This window comes from Bos grunniens, chromosome 8, assembly GCF_055505025.1.
Source record: "Bos grunniens cultivar Pamir isolate PY7600 chromosome 8, Bosgru_T2T1.0, whole genome shotgun sequence".
NCBI classification, from domain to species: Eukaryota; Metazoa; Chordata; class Mammalia; order Artiodactyla; family Bovidae; genus Bos; species Bos grunniens.
The window spans coordinates 110796488-110819476 of NC_141172.1; the positions used below are offsets into that span (position 1 = coordinate 110796488).

Consider the following 22989-nt stretch of genomic DNA (forward strand, 5'->3'; position numbering starts at 1 on the left):
AGGTGTTCTGTCCCCGGGAGAGGAGCGCATGTGCCCACGAGGACTAGCGCCAAGACGGGCTGGCACGAGGCCCGTCATCCACGTGCTTTGCAGAGTTGGTGAGGCGGGAAAGTGGGTTTTGGGGAGAAAGGTTTTCTGGGACAGGTTGAGACTGTCCAAGGAGGAGGTGAGGTGCATCCAGCTGGTCAGTGCCTCCTGGGCGGTGACCCCTGATGCTGCAGTCACACCATAAGTGGGGCCCTGGATCAGAGTCATTCTTAAAGACGTCTCTGCTGTCAGACTTCTTAACCGGGCCAGGCTCCCGGGAGAGGAAGCGGGTGGTTTTCCCCAGGTTCTGGTCGAATCCCCTTGCACTGACCATCTGCCTTGTGGGCCACGCCTGGTGGGGCTGAGTCTGGGCCTGATAAATTCCTGGGGCCTCCGTCCAGCACTGCGGTGGCCACCCCGGGCCCCTCTCAGAGGTTCTGCAGGGCAAGACTGGTATTCAGGGTTAAGTGAAGTGGGTCACGGAGGGGCGAGTGTCTGAGGGCCACAGACAAGCCTGGAGCCCCCTGTGTCCGTCCCCACCAAGTGACAGGCCTTTGTGCGGAAGATCGAGGGCGGTTGGGCAGTGGGATGGGGCGCCCGTCTCCAGGCTCTCCCAGGGCTGGTGGTCTCTAGGGTCTCCACTGTTACCTACTGGGGTTAATTAACCCCCAAGTAACAGAGCCAGAGACCCTTGAGGCCGGGCGGGGACTGTCTGAGCACGTGTGTGGTCAGGTCGTGGCTGTTGGTCCCTCGGCACCTGGGGCTTGCAGACCCCTACTGCCTCATCCTTGTCTTTGGAGGAGGCTGATGCTCGGGCTGTTCTGTATGATTGCCTCAGATTTGAGCAGATCCTCTAATCACACACAGGCAAATCCTGTCTGAGAGAGGCTCTATTAATACCCTTGCTATTTTTTTGCTGTGCTTCATTTTATAAATGTATATATATATATATATATACGTTTTTTGCAAATATGGTTCAAACATTCTTGTCTTTTAAGGGAAGAAAACAAAGACACAGCTTCCTAATTATTTTCAATAATTATCTTCAACGATATCCTGTACAAGATATCATCTTAAACATTCTGAATAGAGTTCGAATTACTTATCTTTCCTTCTTCCTTTGAAAATATCCCCAAACCCACAGCTGGCCAGCTCAGCGTCCCTGGAAGGGAAAGGACAGCTGAAGTTCACAACGGGCCGCTGGAGCCCACATCACAACTGCTCCCAGGTGGCCACGGCGAATGACACGGCTATCCGAGGGTGGGACACGCGGACCATGAGGTCAGTGCCTGCGGACAGGACTCGCGCCCGGAGCCCCACCCCGCCCCGCCCCGCCCCGCCCCGCCCCCGTCCTCCTGGCTCGGGTCGGGTCAGCTCTGTTGGGGGCCACACGGCCGGTGTGTGTCCGTCTTAGTGTTGTAGGGAGTTGCACAGCCGCCTTCCTCCTCTGACCCCGCCTTCAGTACACCAGGGGCTGTGGGTCCAAGCCCCTCACTGGTGGTCTGGCTCCTCTGGGTGCCCTTTGGCAGCCGTGGTCTCCCTTGGAGATCCGGGTCAGGCTTTCGCAGCAGCTCAGGCTCCAGACGGTGATCGCGGGCTCCCGGTCCCGTGATGGGAGACTCCAAGGTGAGGGCTGCTGTGTCTCCGGGGTGCACGCCAGGGGGCGATCACACTTTGTCACCTAAGGCATCACACAGGCGGCCCTCGCCGCTGATCACACAGGCGGCCCTCGCCGCTGATCACACAGGCGGCCCTCGCCGCTGACAGAGCAGAGAGAGTCACCTAAGGCATCACACAGGCGGCCCTCGCCGCTGATCACACAGGCGGCCCTCGCCGCTGACAGAGCAGAGAGAGCAGCTTCTCTGCACCAGGTGTGGTGTTGACGGGCAGAGGAGTGACGGGGTGCGCTCTGTTGTCATGGCAACGGGAGCACGGCAATCTTTTCTAAGATACAGTTTATCCCCTCAGCACACCGTAATTTATCACTAAGCTGCAGAGACGGAGGTCGGGAAATAGCTCCTGTTGCCTTCAAGGGCGGGGGCACCACCTTAAATCTCGGTCCGGGGCCCCATGAAAGTGCAGGGGGTAATCCATAATCGACGTGTGTGTCTGTGCCGGGCTATGCGGGGTTTGCTGTGAGGTGCTGAAAGCTGTGGGCTCAGACTGTGGGGGCTCGGGACCAGAATGCATGCCTCCAGGGCCTGTGGCCGCCTTTCCCTATTCTTAGCGTTCCTTGAAGGATGTGAAGATTTTGGGGGTCTATATGAGAACCTCAAAAGCTAAACTCACAGACCCCAAATCCAGGGCCTGAGGGGCAGCACCCTGCAGCCCCCTTGCCCACCGTCCCTAGAGGGCGTCCCTGGGGTGCTGGGCAGTGGGTGAGCCAGGCTTTTCTCAACACGGTCTCTCTCCTGCCCACAGCCTGTGCACCTCCTCAGCCGGCTGCTTCCGGCGCTGCTCGGGGGGTACACAGGGCTTTTGTGTTCAGGCTGCCGTGCCTAGAGCCGGCAGGAAAGCCTGGGTCAGCACTCCGCAGGCCCTGGGACCTCAGCAGGCTTGGTTTTATCCATTTCCCTACTTACTTCTCAAAATCTTGAAGCTTGGGCTTCTTGCTTTAGGAAGAAATTACTAGGCTATTGGAAAGGTACAGAATTAGAAACCAGTTCCTGATTTAAGTGGCTTTGGGCTGGAAAACCCGGCCTGGGAGCAAAGATGGAAAGGACTAAGTCGTTGCTGTGAGTGGGAGCATGGAGGTCTGGGGTGCCACTCCCCGGGAGCTGCAGGGAGCACGTGACCCAGCGCCTGCAGGAGGGGATGCTCCCCTAGAGCAGCACGCGGAGAGGGCGGAATGATGGGCATGGAGCATGGAGGCCTGGGGTTTTGCTCCCCGGGAGCTGCAGGGAGCACGTGACCCAGCACCTACAGGAGGGGGCGCTCCCCCAGAGCAGCACGTGGAGAGGGAGAAATGACAGGCATGTCCTGGGGCTGTGCTAGGCCTCGTCCATCCTGCTGGACGCAGACCTCTTGTCCAAAGCCGCTGTCCCACCTCAGGATGACCGCTCCTCTGGTTTGGGTGTGTGACGTGAGAGGGGGTTGCGGTAGAGACGCAACAGTGTAATTCCACACTCTTGTGAGAGGCGGCTTGGAGCTGGGCGGTGGGGCATCAGTCAGGTCTGTGCGTGCATGTGTGTGTGTGCCTGCTCTTCTGTGCACACGTGTGTGGGCATGTACACCCGTATGTGTGGGCACATGTACCCGTGTGGGCACACACATGCGTGTGTGCTATGTGCATTGCGTACATCTGTGTACACCTGCACGTATGTTGTTCTCCTCTGCACACGTGTGTGGGCATGTACACCCGTATGTGTGGACACATGTACCCGTACGGGCACACACATGCGTGTGTGCTATGTGCATTGCATACATGTGTGCACACCTGCACGTATGTTGTTCTCCTCTGCACACGTGTGTGGGCATGTACACCCGTATGTGTGGGTACATGTTCCCGTGCGGGCACACACATGCGTGTGTGCTATGTGCATTGTGTACATGTGTGTACACCTGCACGTATGTTGTTCTCCCCTGCACACGTGTGTGGGCGTATACACCTGTATATGTGGACACATGTACCCGTGTGGGCACACACGTGCATGTGTGCTGCGTGCATTGTGTACACACGTGTGTGCATGCGCACACATGTGCACGTGTGCACTCTAAACAGCCGTGGCCGACTCAGCCCCTCCCGCCGCCGTGTTGGCACCCAGGCTGTGTGCGTGGGTGAGGGACGGGCCTGGCCATGACAGGCAGTCTCCCTCAGTGTTTCTCTAGCTTCTCCTTCCTCTTCTGTCTCTGTGTCTCCTGACACTGTCAGCACCGTATCCTGCTTTCCACCCCCTTTCTATGTCTCTGGTCCTTCTGGACGTGGGCTGTCCAGTCTGTCTCTGCTCCTCCGTGACAGTCCCCTCCCTCCGGCTCCCTCTCATCAAGATGCCAGGTCACCCCCTTGAGAGCTGCCAGGCAGCCCCCATCTGCAGGGTCACAGGTGCGGACTGCGAGCAGGAGCCCCCAGCCCAGACCCCACGCTGGCCAGGGTCTGGGAGGGGATGTGGGGGGCAGTGCTTCCCATGTCCCCCCTCTTACCTGTGTGTCCACTGCCCGCTCCCAGCCAGATCTACTGCATCGAGAGCGCTCATGGCCAGCTGGTGCGGGACCTGGACTTCAACCCCAACAAGCAGTACTACCTGGCCAGCTGCGGGGACGACTGCAAGGTGAAGTTCTGGGACACCCGCAACGTCGCTGAACCCGTCAAGACCCTGGAGGAGCACTCCCACTGGTGCGTGCCTGGCGGGGCGGGGGCGGGGGGGCGGTAATTAGGTGCTTTATCTTGCTGATTATGTCACCGTTTGGAAAGGCAGATACCAGCCTAGTTTGTGCTGCTGTGACTCATTCAATCAACCAGTTTTATTTTTGCTAAAGAAATACTAATTCCAAATCTGAATGTGATTCATAAACGTAGGAAAAGAAAAGCATTAGATTCTGTCTTCTCTTGAAATAGTACCGGTTCACGTATGCAAAAATGAACGTGCACAGATGTTCCTGAGGCATTGTGCGCCATGCAGGGGGTGGAGACCCCCAGTGCCCAGTGGTAGGAGGTCAGATAGGTCAGTCCAGCAGCATCCATGTGGGGGATGGTGAGGGTGTGAGGCAGGGCTGGGCACGCAGCACGCAGTGCACCCAAGACCCGCTGTTCTCCCTAATGTGTCGTTTCTGTGCGTTCACCACATGCTGGGGGCTTTTTGCTAAGTGAAAGAGATCAAGTTGGAGAAAATCATGTGTAGTGTGAGCCAGTTTTTGTCCAAATAAAGCATGTTGTGTGTGCATATGTGTGTGTGCGCTCGTCTGGATGCGTGTGTGTGCCTGTGTGTGATGTTGTGTGTGCATGTGTGTGTGTGCGCTCGTCTGGATGCGTGCGTGTGCCTGTGTGTGCTTACGTCTGTCCACATGTCAGCATGTGCTGCTGCGTGCGTGTACGTGTGTGCTTGCATCTGCGTGCATGTCTGTGTACTGCTGTGGGCGTGTACACTTCTGTGCGTGCACGTGTGTGTGCTCATGTGTATTTACCATTTGAATGCTGGAGTACAGTTGAGACAGTTCGGTCATTCCTGCAGTCCGGGAAGAAGCTCCCGTCCTCTGGACCAGAGTGGGCTGTCTGGCTGTCTGCTGCCCACCCTCCAGTCCCGGGTCTGCAGCAGCTGCTGAGTGGGTGGCTCAGCGCAGTGAGCTCGGGTCCTGTGGGTCAGAAGGAAGCTGGGCCTAGTGACCAGACCAGGCGTGAGGGCAGCCCTGGCCGGGGCAGTGTTCCTGGAGGCCGCCCGGGGCCGGCTCGTGTCTCGGTCGTCTCTAGTCCGCGCTGTGCTTCTCAGGCAGTTATGACCTTGGGCGCCCTGGGCAGCCTGTGTGCACGCTGCACAGTGAGTCCAGGGGCCCCCTGCGGTCCCTGCTGCCGTCCGGTTGTGTCTGTCAGTCGGGATTTACAAGGTTTCAGGCTGCGCTGCGAGCTGCCCCTGCTGACCACCACCCGGTGTTGGCCTGAGCGGGATGAGGCTGCCCCGTCCAGGAGGGCCGATGGTCCCAGCGCCCTCTCCCCCTGCCCCCAGGGTGTGGAACGTCCGCTACAACCACTCGCATGACCAGCTGGTCCTCACGGGCAGCAGCGACAGCAGAGTCATCCTCTCCAACATGGTGTCCATCTCCTCCGAGCCCTTCGGCCACCTGGTTGATGACGACGACCTGAGTGACCAGGAGGAGCGCCGGCTGGAGGAGAAGTAAGCGCGTGCGATGGGCGGCCCAGGCGTGCGGGAGCGTCTCCAGGTCCCTGTGGTGGTATCGGGCGTGTGGGTGATGGAGTTGGGTGGCTCAGCAATGCCGTCTGGTGTGGCCTCTGAAACGCGTGTCTGTTCACGTTCTTGCCAAGCTTTACAGGTGAGGTTGTGAGGACCGCGGCCGGTCTGCGCCCTCGGGAGTGAGCCGAGGCCCACGCTGGCCCTCGGGATGCCCTGTGGGGCAGGCTGCACTGGGCGTCCTGCTCGCTGTGCCGTCCTGGGTCAGGTTGCGGCCCATCTGCCCCTGCTGGCAGGTGGCGGGGTGGGACCGCAGGCCCAGACGAGCTCCGTGCCCCCACGCCGCTTCCCCGGAGAGGCCCCGAGGCGGCGCTGGGGCCTCTTCACGGTGCCTGCCCTGACAGCCACAACGTCTTGTCTTGGTGGTGTCTTTCCCCCGGACCTTCCAACCCTGCTTGCGTCTGCTCAGGGGCCCTCTCTTCGCCCTGGGCTTTGGGGCTCACGCAGGGCACCCTGGTCCAGGGCGGCAACACCCAGGAAGGCCGGTGCCCTGCGTTAGCAGCCTGGGTATTGAAGGAGACCCCTTGCTCTGGGGAGGAAGTGTCTCCGTGTGTGGTGGCTGGCTTCTGGTGTGCGGGAGTGTGATTCAGGCCTCCCTGGAGTCAGATCTGGGGCTGGGGGTCTGGAGTAGAGCCCATTGAGTCAGGCAGCCTGAGCCCTGGAGCGCAAGAGGGCTTGTCTTCCTGTCCTGCCCTTCCTCACTCTCTGCTGTCGTCTGATTGCTTCCGCTGCCCCACGACCGCCCAAGTGAAAGTGAAAGCTGCTCAGTCGTGTCCGACTCTTTGGTGTGCCCCATAGATACACAGGTCGTGGGAGTCTTCAGGCCAGAGTACTGGAGTGGGTAGCCTTTCCCTTCTCCAGGGGATCTTCCCAACCCAGGGATTGAACCCAGGTCTCCTGCATCGCGGTCTGATTCTTTACCAGCTGAGCCACCAGGAAAGCCCAAGAATACTGGAGTGGGTAGCCTATCCCTTCTCCAGCGGATTTTCACAACCCAGGGATCTAAGCTGGGTCTCCCGCACTGCAGGAGGATTCTTTACCAACTGAGTTACAGGGAAAAATCCCCGTGTGAGAGGCTGACTTGGCAGCGACCTGTCGATCGTCTCCCTTGACGCCGTCATTTTTCATTCAGACGCTGGGAAACACAGCATTTAGACACAACTGCGGTGGCTTCAGTCCAGCGGCCTGCCACGTGCAGGGCTCGGGGTTCTCCGCTGTCCTGTCTGCTCTCGGCCAGGCAGGAGTCTGCGTCCTGTCTGTACCGGAAACAGAGCCAGCAGCCGGCTCGTTGGCCCCGAGTGGTCCAGGGGCCCCACCTGCCCGTGGCAGCTTCAGACAAGCTCACCAGGAGGGGAGGCAGGCATGCGGCTGGCAGGCGTGCCCGGAGATGGCATCATTGTGAGCTGGCTCAGTTTCCTGCCAGCCGGCTCCTGGGGTTGGTCCACACATCTTAGTGACTCGGGGGAACGGAATCCCCCTAAGGACTTGTAGGAAGGGTTTGTACCAGGCTGCCTGCTGGCCACCGCAGGCCGGCTTCCTGGGAGGACAGGGCTGGGGGCTAGTGGGATCCTGAGCCCGAGACCAGGGGGCACGTGGGGCGGGGTCTCCCGAGAAGGGTCCCAGAGCCCAGGACCAGGGAGCACGTGGGGCGGAGTCTCCCAAGAAGGGCCCCAGAGCCCGGGACCGGGGGCAGGTGGGGTGGGGTCTCCCGAGAAGGGTCCCGGAGCCCCCGATCAGGGGGCAGGCAGGGTGGGGTCTCCTGAGAAGGGCCCCGGAGCCCTGGATCAGGGGGCAGGCGGGGCGGGGTCTACCGAGAAAGGCCCCGGAGCCGGAGACCAGGGGGCACGCGGGGCGGGGTCTCCCGAGAAGTGTCCTGGAGCCCCGGATCAGGGGGCAGGCAGGGTGGGGTCTCCTGAGAAGGGCCCCGGAGCCCTGGATCAGGGGGCAGGCGGGGCAGGCTCTCCGGAGAAGGGCCCCGGAGCCTGAGACCAGGGGGCATGTGGGGTGGGGTCTCCCGAGAAGGGTCCCGGAGCCTGGGACCAGGGGGCAGGCAGGGCAGGGTTTCCCGAGAAGGGTCCCAGAGCCCTGGATCAGGGGGCAGGTGGGGCGGGGTCTCCCGAGAAGGGCCTTGGAGCCCAAGACCAGGGGGCAGGCGGGGCAGGGTTTCCTGAGAAGGGTCCCGGAGCCCTGGATCAGGGGGCAAGTGGGGCGGGGTCTCCCGAGAAGGGCCTCGGAGCCCAAGACCAGGGGGCAGGTGGGGCAGGGTCTCCCAAGAAGGGCCTCGGAGCCCAAGACCAGGGGGCAGGTGGGGCAGGGTCTCCCGAGAAGGGTCCTGGAGCCGGGGAGGAGGGACTCGCGGGGTGGGGTCTCCCGAGAAGTGTCCCGGAGCGCAGGGACTTGGGGTACATGGGGTGGGGTCTCCCGAGAAGGGTTCTGCGTACTGAGAGCGTGGGTGAGACGGGAGGCAGCGCCCGAGGCCCTCCGGCGAAACAGCTGCAGGCCTGTGCTCTCTGCAGCTGGGTGGGCGGCGCAGCTCCGCAGGCTCCCGGGGGTCTGCGTGTGTGAGTGCCGTCCGCCCGGCGTCCCAGGGAAGGGACACATAAGCCCTGTTTGTAGCGGTTGATGGGGAAGTCAAAACCCCAGCTAGGACCTGCTGGCCCTTCCCGCCGGCTCCGGCCAGCCCCGCACCTGGTCCAGGCTGGGGCTCCCTCTGCCCACCCTTGGACTGTGCTGTTTGGTCCCCAGGTCCCTCTGTCAGACGCCACCAGACCATCAGCCGTTCTCCACTCAGCCACCGTCCGCTGAGCACAAGCACGTCCTGCTCCAGGGCTCATGGAGGAGGTGTCGGGCAGTGGATGGCACCCCACCCTGGCCTGTACGGCCCTCTGGGGTAGCCCTGGGCTCCTGCCACCAGGAGGAGGTGTCGGGCAGTGGATGGCACCCCACCCTGGCCTGTAGGGCCCTCTAGGGGTGGCCCTGGGCTCCTGCCCCCAGGAGGAGGTGTCCGGCAGTAGATGGTCTCTGTGACCCTGAGACCCCTCTGGGGGTGGCCCTGGGCTCCTGCTTCCAGGAGGAGGTGTCGGGCAGTAGACAGCCTCCCCCACGGCCCTGAGACCCCTCTGGGGTGGCCCTGGGCTCTGCCTCCGGGAGGTGTTGAGCAGTAGACGCCCCCCGCCCCGCCCCCAGGCTCCTGGGACCAGGCCTGCGGCTGGGGCAGGGTGCCCGCCCCTCACGTGTGTCGGTGCCTTGCAGGAGCCAGGAGCCCCCGCAGGACAGTGTCATCGCCACCTACGAGGAACACGAGGACAGTGTGTACGCCGTGGACTGGTCCTCAGCCGACCCCTGGCTGTTCGCCTCCCTGAGCTACGACGGGAGGCTCGTCATCAACCGCGTGCCCCGGGCGCTGAAGTACCACATCCTGCTGTGAGTGCCGGGCCGCCGCGGGACTGCAGCCGCGGCGTGTGGGGCCCAGGCTTTCCAGGCAGAGCCCCGTCGGACACGGGTGCCCATGAACAGTGACAGGGCTTCCGCCCGCTGGCCTCTGCGCCTGCTGCCTCTGCCCCAGAGACCAACACAGGTGCCCAGGCCAAGCGGGGCGCACGCGCTCCTTCCGCTCTGAGGGCTGTTGGGCGTTTCCCTGTGATTTGTTTCCCTGACGTCGACGTCATCTTCTCGCGAGATTAAATGGAGTAACAGCAGCGGTGGCCGCTGGCGTCCTCCCTGGGGCTCCGTTCTGTCTTCCCGGTCTCAGCCTGGAGGACGGGCGGGTGGGCCTGCCCCACCCGGGGGGGCGCTGACGCTGCCGGTGCCCCGAGTCTGCCCCGGTCGAGGCCCCGACCCTGGCCGCCACGCACCTTGGGTCCCGCGCTGTGAGGCTGACGGCCTCTTTGTCACCGCACGGTCACCGCCTGCCTCGGTCACCCGGACGCCTTCCCACTAAGCCCTAGGTTGTCGGTGAACCCCTCTCCCGGGCGCCCTTCGTGGAGCCAGCGCGTTCAGCTTGGAAAGGCTGGCCCTGCGCGCTCTCCCCCGACTGGACGCTGGAGGACCAGCAGCGTCACCTCACTCCCACTTGGCACCGACTGAACGCGTGTGGACTCTGCATGGATTGGTGCTGGGATGCAGGCCTGGGCTGGCCTCCGGCTCTGGGCAGTGGGTCCCTCCAGTCTGCGGGCCAGGTGGGAACCCAGAGTCAAGGCAGAGGGAAGGTGGGCTACAGACCCTCGGTCCTCAAAACTCAAAAAATTGAAGCTTGCTCCCTGGTGGCTCCAGCCAGAGGTGGACCTGAGCCCAGCCTGGGACTGTCCATGCGGCCACAGCGGGGCAACACCCAGGCCCACGCGCCCAGGAGGGGTGCCCCCAAGTCCAGCTGTCCTGACGTGGACATGCGGTGACCTGGGGTTTCCAGCGTCACCGTCACCCAGTCATGGCGGCTGCCCCACCCCCACCTGTCCCGCCCACCTCCACCTCCCCTGGTGTCCCTGGCTCATCCTCTGAGACCGAGTCCAGCTGTCACCTCTCTGAGGCGCCTCCCAGGACTCCAGCCCCTTGGTTAGCCTTGCGTCTTCCTGCCTGAGTCGTGTGCAGCGGTTCCTCGGCCAGCGCACCCTGAGCCCGCTGGGGTCCGGCAGGACGGTGAGGGCTCCCTGCACAGGGTTCTGGGGCGCAGGCCCGGCCCAGCGCAGTCATGGGGTGTCCCCGGGGACACCTCGGTTACCTCTGGTGAGAGCTGGATGCCTTCACAGCTCTATGCGGGAGTAAATTAATTTATCACTTAGGACCCTAAGTGTGTATGGCCATCAATGGTCATCTTAGTAGGAACACATGCAGGTCAGTCCATTTTAAAATATTCTAAAATTGCAAAAGATCAGAAATCATATGTGTTGGGAAAGGTAAAATCTCTCTCCCCTTTCTAGTTTCTTCTGTCTGATCTAAGAATTAACAGGAGACAGACGACAGGAGAAAATCAGATTTAATTCCATAGGTGCAGAGTCCCTGTGAGCATACCGGGACCCAGGACGGGCTGGGCATGAGGCTCCTGAGCATCTGGGGGGTGGGAGGGTCTCACGGGGAGGAAACGGTTTGCTGGGCCACGCGGAGAGGCAGGATGTGGCAGGACTGTGGTCTCTGTGAGTCCCCGCTCCCGGCCGTGTACTGGTCGGACATCTCTGGTGATTCTGCACTCCGTGGGCTGGACTCCCCTAGGCAGGAATAAAAGTCAGACTTGTGGCCCGCATGCGGGCTGCCTGGGCCCTGGCTGGGCAAGAGGAGACGCTCTCACACCGCGAGCGGGGCGGCGCCAGGCTGCTTGGCACGGCTGCAGGCTCCCTCTATGCTTACACATCCAGATGTGAAGGTGGTGAAATGACGTGAGAACAGCGCGTGTTCCCTGGGTCTGGCTGCACTCGGGATGTGTTCCTCCCTGAGCCGGTGTGTCCAGAGCTCGGTGTGATCCCCCCTCCGACTCCCACCCCGGGGTCAGCAGGAGAGGGGCCAGCTCCTGTGATCGGGACGTCGCAGCCCGGAAGGTTCCCGGAGGACGGCAGGTCCCCAGCACCCGGCCGGCGTGCGGCTGTAGACTGAGTCGCTTCCGCCAGGCATCAGTGTTGGCAGCGTCGGACCTTACTGGTCCCTTTGCTTTGTCCGCTGGCAGTGCCCCAGTGAGCTGGGCGACCCTTCTGTCTCCTGAGACCCACGTCACCCCCGAGTGCAGGGCTGGGGCAGGGAAGGCCCCCGGGAAAAAGCCCAGCTCTGGCGGAGCAGACCCAGGCCAGAGGCTGGGCAGAGGTTGTCAGATGTGTGCAGAGCCCCGCCGGCCAGCATGGTTGGTGACCTTGGGCCCTGCACGCCTCCAGGGGAAACAGATTTGATCTTGGGACACCCCCATAAAGTCTCCAGGTTACCAAGCCTGGGGGTACATTGGATGGGCAGGAGCGGGGCAGGGACATGCGTCAGAACAGGGCCAGGCTCTCCCATCTGAGGTGGGGGTGTCCAGAGGGGCTGCAGCTGCGGGGGGAGGGGGGGAGGTGGGGGTGAGGGGTTGGGGTCGGGGGGTCTTGGGGGTGGAGCCCTGGCCCCTTTGCCCCGGGGTCCCCGTGCTGGGCCGAGTAGGGGTGACTTGGACTTCTTTTCCAGCATCGCTGCATTCTCTGCCCAGCTGATGAGCCCCCAGCCAGGCCCGAGAGCTGCCCCCGCCCTCTGCCGGCCCAGAGCTGCTGCTGCCCTCCCAGGACCGGCCTGTGGGGGGAGGGCCGTGGGTGGGGGCCTCATGGGGCCCCAGAATCCTGCCCTGCCTGTCAGGTGTCTTCACGGGGTCAGCAGGGATCACTGCTGTCGTTGATCACTAACCTCCTCATTAGGGGGAGTCGGGGTGCTGTGTACACACCCACATTAGAGAGGTGGGCCCGGGATTGACCCGCGCCCCATGCACACCCTCGGAAGCCCCTCATCGCCGTGGCTCACCCGCTCAGGTGCACAGGGAAGTGGCCTCATCTGCGCCCCGAATGTCTCTGGAGGGCGGCGCTTGCCCTGGGGGCGGGCGGGGAGCAGCAGTTCACAGGGGCCAAGGCAGGAGGACCTCAGCCTGCGTCCTGTCACCGCAGGCCACGAGCCGCTCAGGCTAAAGGAGGGGAGAACTGCTTAGCGGCCTGGCCCGGAGGGGCCAGTGTGGCGTGGGTGAGCCCTGGGCCTGCGGCTGCAGGGAAGTCAGCGACTGCCCGACTACCCGAGGCTGCGCCCCGCCACCCGCCCCCGACGGGCAGCCGCAGGGTGTGCGGCCGCCTCTGACCTGCTGGGAGTCAGAGCCGTCAGGAGGCCAGGGCGCTTGGTGGGCTCTGAGTCCTGGGTGTCGGCGGAGCTCCCTGCACGTGGTGGGGCGTGAGGGAGTCCCCAGGGCCCAGAGGCTGGTGCCTGGCCCGAGGAAGGGCTCCGCCTGCACCTCGAGGCCCCGCCCACCCGGCGGCCCTGCCCCCGGCGCCCCTCCCGCAGGGCCTTGTACAGCAGCTTCCTTCCCCAGCCTTGTTTTTTAAGTGCGATAAGACACAGGCTATTTATCATGCTCTCCAGTAACAGAATCCAGACCCGGAGAGAGGAGCTCGTGAGCGCTGTTCCCGCCCAGCAGCTGCCTTATTTTCAGCCGTCTGAAGCTGATGGCCCATCCACTTTTTGATGTAGCCATGATCGGTTTAGGAGATTTAGACAGGATTTTTTTCTATAGCGTGCAAAAAGAAAAATAGGACTGAATATATGAGAATGATGAATCCTCCCGACTTCTGTGTCTAAAATTGCTTCGAGGCAGGAGTTCTTGCACAATAATTCATGCCCTGTTGTGTCTTATGCTTAATAAGCGTGTGGAAAACGGTTATGTCGGAATTGCCTCTCCCTTGTCATTTGGTGCCGTCTGAATGGTGCTTGCGTGGTGGCTGCGGTGGGGGGGGCTGGGTGCCCCCCACAGGAGCTGCTCGGGTCTGGGCACCTGCGGCCGGTGGGGGGACAGCTTGGCCTGTGGCGGGACACTCCCCGTCCCGCCCCCGGGTGCTGCTGAGGGCATGGCCAGCTGGCGCTCGGCTGTCTCCAGACCGCGGGGCGGCCTTCAGCTCTGACCGTGACTGGGGACGTCGCGTTCTCCCTGGGAGGCACAGCCATCTTGCGGGACCGTTCTGGAGCCAGGCCTTGGCATAGATGCTCGTGTTTATATGGGGGACCAGGTCTGCTGCCGGCCCTGGGGGAGGTTCATTGTGTCAGATGGAGACAGCTGCAGGGCTCCACGGCGCCTCCGAGGGCAGAGGATGGCGGTGCTGTGGGCAGGTCCCTGACGCCACCCGGACCGCTGTGCCGCTTGCCTGGGTGAAGCCAGGCTCTGTGCTGATCCCAGGGCCGTTCACACCCAAGACGGCCCTGCTGACCCTGCGCCTCTAACGCCAACCTCACAGCAGCATTTCAAGCAGAAACGGGCAACATCGGTTTACAGCCGGAGGGCCTGGGTTAGGCTCACAGCCCCTTTGCTGATGGGCACTCGGGGGAATCTCCATGTCCCAGGCCACGTTTCCTCGTTTGTAGAAAGAGAAGGCCCTCGTCCTGAAGGCACAGCTTAGGCTGATGAACACAAGGTCCAGGTGCTCAGTAACCTTACTCCAGATGTGGTGACGGGGAGGCTTTCGGTGACTGGTTCAGTCTCCTTACTCGTCGGTCTGTGTAGACTTTCCGTTTCTTCTTGGCAGGTTGCGTGTTTCTAGGAATGTCCCCTCACCTGGGTGACCCTGTTTGTTGTCGATAGTGGTCGCTCATCCTTTGTGTTTCTGTGGTATCAGTGATAATGCCTCCTCTTTCATTTCTGTTTTTGTTTTTTTTTTTAATTTGCATCGTCTCTTTTTTTCTTGGGGAATCTGGCTGAAGGTTTGCCAAGTCTGTTTAACTTTTCAGAGAAATGGCTAGTTGTGTAAGCCTTTATGTTTTTCTGGTTTCTGTTTTATTTCTCACCTTTATTATTTTCTTCCCCCTGCTAACTCTGAGCTTAGTTCTTTCTCTAATTCCTGAAGCTGAAAAGTTGCTTATGTGAGACTTTTCTTTTTTCTTAATGGGAATATTTTATGCTTATCCTCAAATCATCTGTACCTCACACAGTGCTAAGCGAACACTGGGCGTTTGGGCAAACTCTGGGAGATGGTGAGGGACAGGGGGGCCTGGCCTGCTGCAGCCGTGGGGCTGCAAAGAGCTGGACACGGCTTAGTGACTGAACACCACTTGTGGCTTAGCTGGCAAAGAATCCGCCTGCCATGGAGGAGACCTGGGTTTAATCCCTGGTTGGAAAGATCCCCTGGAGAAGGGACAAGCTACCCACTCCAGTATTATGGCCTGGAGAATTCCATGGACTGTACAGTCATGGGGTCACAAGGAGTTGGACACGAGGGAGCGACCTTCACTCAGTCACGAACAGCAACGACAGTCATAACAACATGGAGCTGGGCCCTAAACCTCCAGAGAGAGTTGTTGCTCAGCGAACAGAGTTCACACCAAAAACAATCTGCACCTTAAACAAAACTAAAACACTTCAAGGGAATGTGTTAAATGGTGGAGTGACGACAGTCGGCTCGATGTCTTGCAGGTGGTCAGGGCAGAGCGCCAGAGGACCGGCCACTCAGGGTAGCATCTGAGCTCTTCCCTTCAGCAAACATGGGCTTCCCAGGTGGTCAGTGGGTGAAGAATCCGTCTCCCAATGCGGGAGAGGCAGGTTTGATCTCTAGGTTGGGAAGATACCCTGGAGGAGGAAATGGCAGCCCACTCCAGTGTTCTTGCCTGGAGAATCCCATGGACACAGGAGCCTGGCGGGCTGCAGTCCATGGGGTTGCACAGAGTCGGTCACAACTGAGCATCTGAGCACAGCACTTGAGCAAATGTGTACTGGGCTCGGGCACTGGAGATGTGAAATTCTAGGGATAGAAGCAGGTAAAACTCTGTCCTGGTCAGAAGAGCTCACAGTTTAGTATCATTCAAAGCAACAGAGGATGTCAGCTGGGGCACCCATGTTGGGGACACCGAGTCAGCCTGGGGACCCCATGCCCTAGCGGCGATGGTCCCCACGGGGTGCTGGTAGGCGAAGCGGGGACGGGAGCCCTATGCCCTGCGCCTCCTGTAGCTGCCATGTGCCTGCCTGCCTGCCTCCTCAGGGAGGTTCCAGGGCTGATGCTCAGTGCTCCCCTGCCTGGGTGATTAAGACACGAGTAACTGCTTCACAAAATGCTGATGGGAACAGGACCGCACGGACGTCTGTGCCTCTGCAGCCAGTGCAGACCCCAGCTTGTGGGGACCGCTCGGACTCTCCGGGGACACAGCCCCTCGGGTGAGCACACCGCGGGCACTCTGTCTTCATGACAGTCGGGCCGCATCCATCATCCTGCTTCGGGGATAAATCCATGTGACCTTCACACATCCTTGTCTAAAAACTGCTAATGTGTGCTCCTTTTGAAATATTCAAGATGTTGGGTGTGATTAAACGGGAGACAGGTTAAGGTGAGTTATGGCTTTATTTAAACTTCAGCACGTTGGGGTCGACCTATTATGTGAAGGGACTGAAAGCGCTTAATAATCCAGGAGGGCAGGCACGGTGGATCAAGATGTGATGCATCGCCGTGCGGGTTGGAATCCATCCCGGGCGCCTTCAGGCAGGCGTTCTGCTGAGACCTGGATGGGAGCCTGGCCGTTGCATGTCCCCCGGAGGACTGGACCTCATCCCCCATGCTCCTGGAGGCCCAGGACGGGTGGTGGGTGGGTGTGTGCCTGGGGCTCAAGGCTCCAGGGCAGCCTCCCGGAGACCCCCCGGCCTCACGTTCTTGGAGCCCCTCCTCCTCCAGACTGTGTCCCCAGCTGGTGGCCAGCACGCCGGACAGACCAGCCTCTGAAGAGCAGAGGGTCCACCTGCAGCCATCTGAGTTTCGTGAAGTCCTCACTGTCAATCTCCCTGCCTCATGCGTCGAAAATGTCCCCTCCCCCCGGGACCCACTCCAGGGGAGGAGGAGCTGGATGAGGACTGAGGAGTCACTGTTGGCGTCTTCACTGCGCGCAGGCTTCTTCACCCAGGGGGAGGGGAGGATTCGCTCAGCCCGCCTGTGGGGTTGCCGGAGGTCTGGACAGGCTCTGCATGTGCGGGGGCCTCGCAGAGCTGGACTCCGGCCTGAGCCTTTTGCAGGCGGGTGACCCACCTCCTGTGTGCCTCTGTCTCCCCATCCGTCAGGTGGGGACAGTGGTACCTACGTGTGTAGCTGTGTCCTCGGGGTTCATGGTGTAACGTGTGGGAAGGACAGCGCCTGGCCCGGTGCAGAACCTCAGCAGGTGGCAGCTTCTTACAGGTGGTCCCCACGACGGCACGGTCCCCCAGACCCTCGCTGCTGCTGTGCACCTCATAGCCTGAGCCCGGGACCCTGGTTCCTGGGGACAGTCCCCTCCTGATGGGCCGTGTTTCCCAGGTCGGGTTGCTGTCTGTAACCGCACACACGGCCCCCACAGGGTCTTACCTTGTGCATCCGGAAACTTCCCCATTGGATTCCTCTGAAGGGTGTGTGTTATGCTGCCCCCCGACCCTGTCATCGAGTAGAGTTAATTTCCTGGTGGGAGCGACCAGGGCATCTCCCCCAATTTCTCCTACGATGGGTCAGCTCTGATTGGCACTTTATAGTTACACACACTGGCATGGAAATGACAGGGACAGAGTGAAGGGACAAAGTAGGTGATGAGATAGTGAATCCCACTGGGTGATTGTAAATAGAAAAATACAGGAGACCCCTATAAATTAATGATCACTCAAGAAAGCAGGTTTGCTTACCCAAAAAACCACACAGGCTTGCTTAGCAACAAAACCATGCAGCAGAGGCCTGAGTGAGTGAAAGGCACTCAGTCGTGTCCGACTCTTTGGGATCTCATGGACTATAGAGTCCATGGAATTCTCCAGGCCAGAATACTGGAGTGGGTAGCCTTTCCTTTCTCCAGGGGATCGTCCCAACCCAGGGATCAAACCCAGGTCTCCCACATCCACAAGGGAAGCCCAAGGATACTGGAAGCCTGAGACGTGTCCCCAGACAATGGAACAGTGGTGGTGTGAGCCCCACGTCCTGCCCAGTGAGCTCAGCAAGTTCACGGCCCCTACGTGTGGTAGTCGCTCAGTCTGTCTGACTCTTTTGCGACCTCATGGACTCTAGCCTGCCAGGCTCCTCTGTCCATGGGGTTCTCCAGGCCAGAATACTAGAGTGGGTGGCCTTTCCCTCCTCCAGGGGATCTTCTCGATCCAGGGATCGAACCCACGTCTCCTGCACTGCAGGCAGATGCTTTACCGTCTGAGCCACCAGGGAAGACCCTAGGACACGGGGAAAACAATAATGTGTGGGCCTCGTTTGACCATGCAGGACAAGAAGACTCCGCTGCCCGATTTGGAGGAGGAGATGATGATGGAAGCATGATGTCTACTCAAGAAAGAAGGTCTCTCCACCCCCACTTTGTCACGTTGATCACTGATGTTGGCGATTTCGGCCAAGACGGAGGACACACGTGAATTGAATCGGTCTCACTCAAACGTCAGTGTTGCACACACCCACCTGCTGGTTTACTGAAGTGAGGAGTCTGCAAGGCCGCTGATTTACACTCTCTCAAGGTCCCAGTGGGCCAGCTCCCTCCCCGGCCTCCCGGTCTCCCGACGTGGCAGACTGACTCCCATGCTGCAGTTCATGCAGCATGAACCGCTCCATGTGCAAGTGCGCACCTCTCTCCTCCTCTCCCCACCCACGGGGGAGACAGCCAACTCTCACTTACCTCTCCTGCCTGCTGCGTGTAAACTGTTGCTTCTTGTTATGAAAGAAAGAGGATTCTGACTTGCTGCCTCGGAACCACCCAAAGACCAGAAGCTGCAAGTTGGGATTCGGCCCGGGGGATGAGGTGGGGAGGTGCCGTCGACCCCACACCGTGGGACCCCTGTGAGTGTGCACGTGGCCCGAGCTCTGGTAGGGGGCACCTTCAGGATGCACTGGGGGGACCCAGGGGTCTGTCAGGGAGGGCCGCTCAGCCCTCCAGTGGGGGATGGCACCCATGGGTGACCTTCATCTTCCTCTGGCTTCCAGCTGGGGCGGGGGGTACAGGTGATGCGGTGAAGGGCGTTGCCCTTTGAGAAATAACGTGAGAACGTTCCGGCGTGAGACCTGCTGTCACCAGGGCCTTCAGTTCAGTCGCTCAGTCACGTCCAACTCTGTGCGACCCCATGGACGGCAGCACGCCAGGCCTCCCTGTCCATCACCAACTCCCGGAGTTTACCCAGACTCATATCCATTGAATCAGTGATGCCATCCAACCGTCTCATCCTCTGTCGACCCCTTCTCCTCCTGCCTTTGATCTTTCCCAGCATCAGGGTCTTTTCAAATAAGTCAGCTCTTTGCATCAGGTGGCCAAAGAATTGGAGTTTCAGTTTCAGCATCAGTCCTTGCCTTGGCTCCTCTCAAAGCCTTGCCACACTTTCCTGCGCACGTCCCCTGCCTGCACAGCTGCAAATCAACCCCCTACAGAGGCAGTGCTTTGGGGGCCTCTCCCTGCAGAGTTCCTCAGTGTTCCCCGAACCCCAGTTCTTTGGCTGGAAAGTTCTGGTTCAGCTGAGTCTTAGATCCAGCCCTCTCCCTCCCAAGTTGCACAGGACTGGGTGGATTTCAAGGTGTATGGCAAGAGAAAAAAAGAAGAAAAATAAGCAAGGTCCTCCCCCTCCCCCCCGCAAATCCTCTGGGACGCAGGGGCCAATGTCCCAGTTCCCCAGAGAGAGGTGGTTTTTTTCTGGGCATTTTAGGCGCTTCCCCCGTGGCTGAGACTAGCTTCGCAGTTGGAGCCCCTGTGGGGCAGGCCCAGGAGACAGAAGGGGAAAGAGACCCCGGGTGCCAGACCCTCTGCCTCTCAGAGCCCCTTCCATGCCTCCTGGCTCCCTGGGATTCTGAGCCCGGCTCATGGGGCGAAGCCGAGGTGGAGGAGGGAGGAGGTGCAGCCGCGTCCCAGGCCAGCAGCTCCCTTCTCGCCCCCTCTTTCTGGCACCGCTGCTTCACGGGGTCCTACACGGCCGTCTGGGTCCCGTCCGGGCATCCAGCTCTGATAGGGGCAGGACAGCTCAGGGGGACCCGCTCCCTCTCAGCTGGCCCCAGAGGCGGCGACTCGTCTTTGTTAAGAAGGAGAAAGGGAAGGAGTGAATCTGGGGGGTAGGTAGGCTCTCTGTAGAGATGAGTGGACCCTGCTTTCTTCTCTTGCGAGACTGAAGCTCTGTGTGGGTTGGCATGAGGCATTTTCGTGTTTTCTCCTCCTCTGATGTGCTTCCTGAAGAAGGGGATGGGTCCGGTAGCAGAGATGTGGGGGCGAGGCGGCGGACGCGCCGCTCCGGGTTCAGAGGCTCACCTGCGTCACGGGGGCCTCGCGACTGAGGCCCAGGCCTGTGCGGTGCCCAGTCCCACATCCCACAGGCCTCGTCCTTCCTGCTGCCGGGAGGTCCTCACTGCCGGCTGAACCGGAGGGTCAGCAAGGCCTCCGTGGCCGGTCTGGTCCAGCCGCGCGTCGGAGGAACCCTGGGTCCCTGGGGCCTCGTCAGCGTGTGGCGTGAGCGGCAGCGGGTGTGGCCCTGGGCTGAGACCGGCAGACGTCTGCGGTGCACCAGGATGTCTACCCTGACGGACCCCGCCTTACTGGGCAATCGCAACCCCTCCCTGCGCTGACCCCTGGGGAAAAGCGCAGACTCCGATGCACTGCTTTCCGTCTCATCTCAGTTTAGCCCCAGCTGATCGGGCACATGAGTTTGACCCCTTAGTCTTGGTTTTTCTTCGTGGCACAGCAGCATCATGAGATAAGCTGCAGCAATCTCTGGAAGGTTTTGAACTCCTCGGAGCAAAGACTCCCTAAGACAAGGTCTTATTATTCTCATAATTTTGAGGCAAGTACCAATCTGCCAAGTACACAGAGAAAAATTATTCATCATCCCTTAACTTGGACAGAACGTAAGTACCGTCTTTGCCATTGGGATCTGCGGATCATTAAAAAGCATGGAGCTCTGCCTGCCGATCCCCGCCCTCCCCCCATCACTGCCGTGCCCTTGAGTCCCACCCTTCATGGGCATCTAGCCCACCACGGCCGTCGGGAGCCCAAGACATGGATCTGCTTGGGGTGAGCCCGGCACGCGGGGGCCGTCCCTGCTACTGGTGAGACGCAGGTTCATTAGGCCAGGCAGGCCTGGCAGGGAAGACCGTGCCACCCGCGATTTGATGAGTGAGGTGCTTACCGTGTTTGGAAGCTCCTTAAAGAAGCCAGGTGCTGAAAGTGATCAGAGAACCGCTCACCTGCCTGGTCACGTGAGACAGCCGCATGCGCTGAGCTCGATGCCAGGCGTCCCGGGCACGGCTGCCCCCGCCTCCTGTGAGAGGGGGGCATCCCGGGGCACGGCCGCCCCCACCTCCTGTGAGAGGGTCCGGGCTGCAGGCCATCATTACCCTGGGGTGGCCCTCGGTCCCGACGACTGCAGGTCCCTGGGTAGTTCATTCTGTGTCCCTCCCACTTCAGACCCAGCTAGACCCACAGCGTCAGGACCTTGGGGTGGGGGGTAAGAGAAGAAATCCGAGTCCCCCCTTTATTTTGGGTTAGTGTCTTAGTTTGGTGTAGCTGTGGATGCTCACTGATCGTAAGAGATAACGCAGAGAGCCGCCCCCCTCCATACTCTGCCCGGCTTCCCTCAGGCCTGGCAGGCCTGCAGTCAGTCTCGCACCTGGATGTGGACGTGGATGCCGCCCCGTGGTCTCCTTCCTATGTCCCTGGTCTCCTCTGGGCTCGTCTGTAGCACCTCACACAGGTCAGAATGGCCGTCATTGAAAAACACCTACACAGAGTAAGTGCTGGAGAGGGTGTGGAGAAGAGGGAGCCCTCCTGCACGGTGGAGGGAATGTGAGCTGAGGCAGCCCCTGTGGAGACCCCAGGAATAACCCCTCCTGTGACCTGCGGCCTAGATGTCCATCGCGTTCTCAGCGGTCTCACCCCATGTATCTGCCCCTGCCCCTGGCTGGGAGACGTCTCCACCCCTGTCTGCAGCACCCAGAGCACCCTGAGGACGGGGGACGGACCCCGTGAGGCTTTGCTGAGTGAACCGTCCAGTGCCTGTGGGTGAGGGCTGAATCAGAGTGATCAGGACGCACTTGGCAAAATACAAGAGACCCTGCAGATATCTCATCCGGCCACACGGTGTGAGACAGTGTGCAGTGAGCCTCTTCTGACTGGAGGCATGGGTCTGTCTTGACATCCGTCTGCGTGTGTGACGTGGAACAGACGCAGGTGGGTCTGCGTGAAATCATTAAAATCTAAGGCCATTCAAAGCGTCTCCAGGCACCCACTGCCGGGACTGACACCGGGCTACTTTTGTTGAATTCCACTGAAGTCCGACGGTCCCTCTGCAGATGCTCTGGGCATGCTGGGATCTGGTCTCTCTTTACCACTCCCCAGGGAAGGGAACCCCTGGGACCCGTTTGGGAGGCTTAGTCAGTCACCCAGCCTCATGAGGGTTTGGACCAAAACAGCTCAAACTCAGGTCCTGTAGGAACAGGGCATGGAGTGCAGACCTCTGTGTCCTATCCACGTCCAGCAGCGTTTTCCCAGTGAGGGGCCCCTTGCCTCCTACAACTGATCAGCAGCAGTTGTTGATAGTAACTTGGTGGTCGCGTGGTGTCTGGAGACGGCTCAGATGTGCTTCCAGGAGCCCTGCCTTTGGAGCCGAGCAGACACAGGTTCAAATCCTGGTCACGCTGTTTGTCCTCAAACCCCAAACTCTGTGCATCAGTTTCCTTTTTGTGCATTTTCAACAAGGATGCTCTTTCTTTCCTGAGGAGCGTGAAATGAGAGCGCTTATGAAAAGGCCAGCACCGTGCTTGGTCTATAGTTGAAAGAGGTCTCCAGGTTTCCCACCCTCAACTGGTAGGAACCAGAAATCACGGCCCAATAATTTCCGGAGCATTTGGTACAAAGCAGAGCCAGAGGCAGCGTGGGTCAGCTCAGGGGCAGCCCAGCCCACGTGGGTGCTGGTGCCGCCCAGGACTCATGAGACCTTCCAGTGGTCGCGAGGGTAGAGAAGCTGGGTCATCCTCTGTCGTGAGGAAGAGGAGCTCACGGTTTCAGGGGAAAATCTCGGTGACAAGCGTGCACCCGGCGTGGTCTGCGGAAACCAGGGCCGGTCTCGACCACCGGCCGTGTAAGGAGGGACCGCCCCTGGAGTTAGCCCTGGGACCCTCTCTTCTGATGGAGGACATCTGACCCCGAGACCGCCCGGTGCACGGTGTCAGGACTCAGGCCCCAGATGCCGGCCTGTGGGCGGAGCAGGTGGGGTGGACACGTCTTCCCTCCGGCGTCCGTGTGGGCGGGTCCTGAGGGCAGGCGCGTCCGCGTGCGTGACGTCATGCCACGTCATGCCGCGCCCCCGCGGCCCCGACTCCTGCTCTGCGGAGGCGGGCCCCGCTGCGGGGCCGAGCCTCCTGGTAGGTGGGTGCCCCTTCTGAGGGACCCCGCGAGCGCCCTGCTCCTTGCC

General features: G+C 60.7%; 1 protein-coding gene across 7 annotated transcripts in view; it reads left to right on the top strand.

Annotated features, from left to right (window-relative positions):
• The window catches only part of EIPR1 (EARP complex and GARP complex interacting protein 1), a 66769-nt gene extending 57144 nt beyond the window's left edge, over positions 1–9625 (top strand). For 4 of the 7 annotated variants that reach the window (XM_086414049.1, XM_086414054.1, XM_086414050.1 and 1 more), the window contains 4 exons: positions 1172–1308; positions 4193–4360; positions 5685–5852; positions 9180–9625. In XM_086414049.1, coding sequence (XP_086270175.1) covers positions 1172–1308; positions 4193–4360; positions 5685–5852; positions 9180–9354 — 648 coding nt within the window. In that variant the 3' untranslated portion in view covers positions 9355–9625. Of the gene's footprint in view, positions 1–1171; positions 1309–4192; positions 4361–5684; positions 5853–8672; positions 8911–9179 lie in introns of those variants that run through there. The other 3 variants (XM_086414048.1, XM_086414052.1, XM_086414053.1) reach the window with 1 other exon arrangement.
• The last annotated feature ends 13364 nt before the right edge of the window (positions 9626–22989 follow it).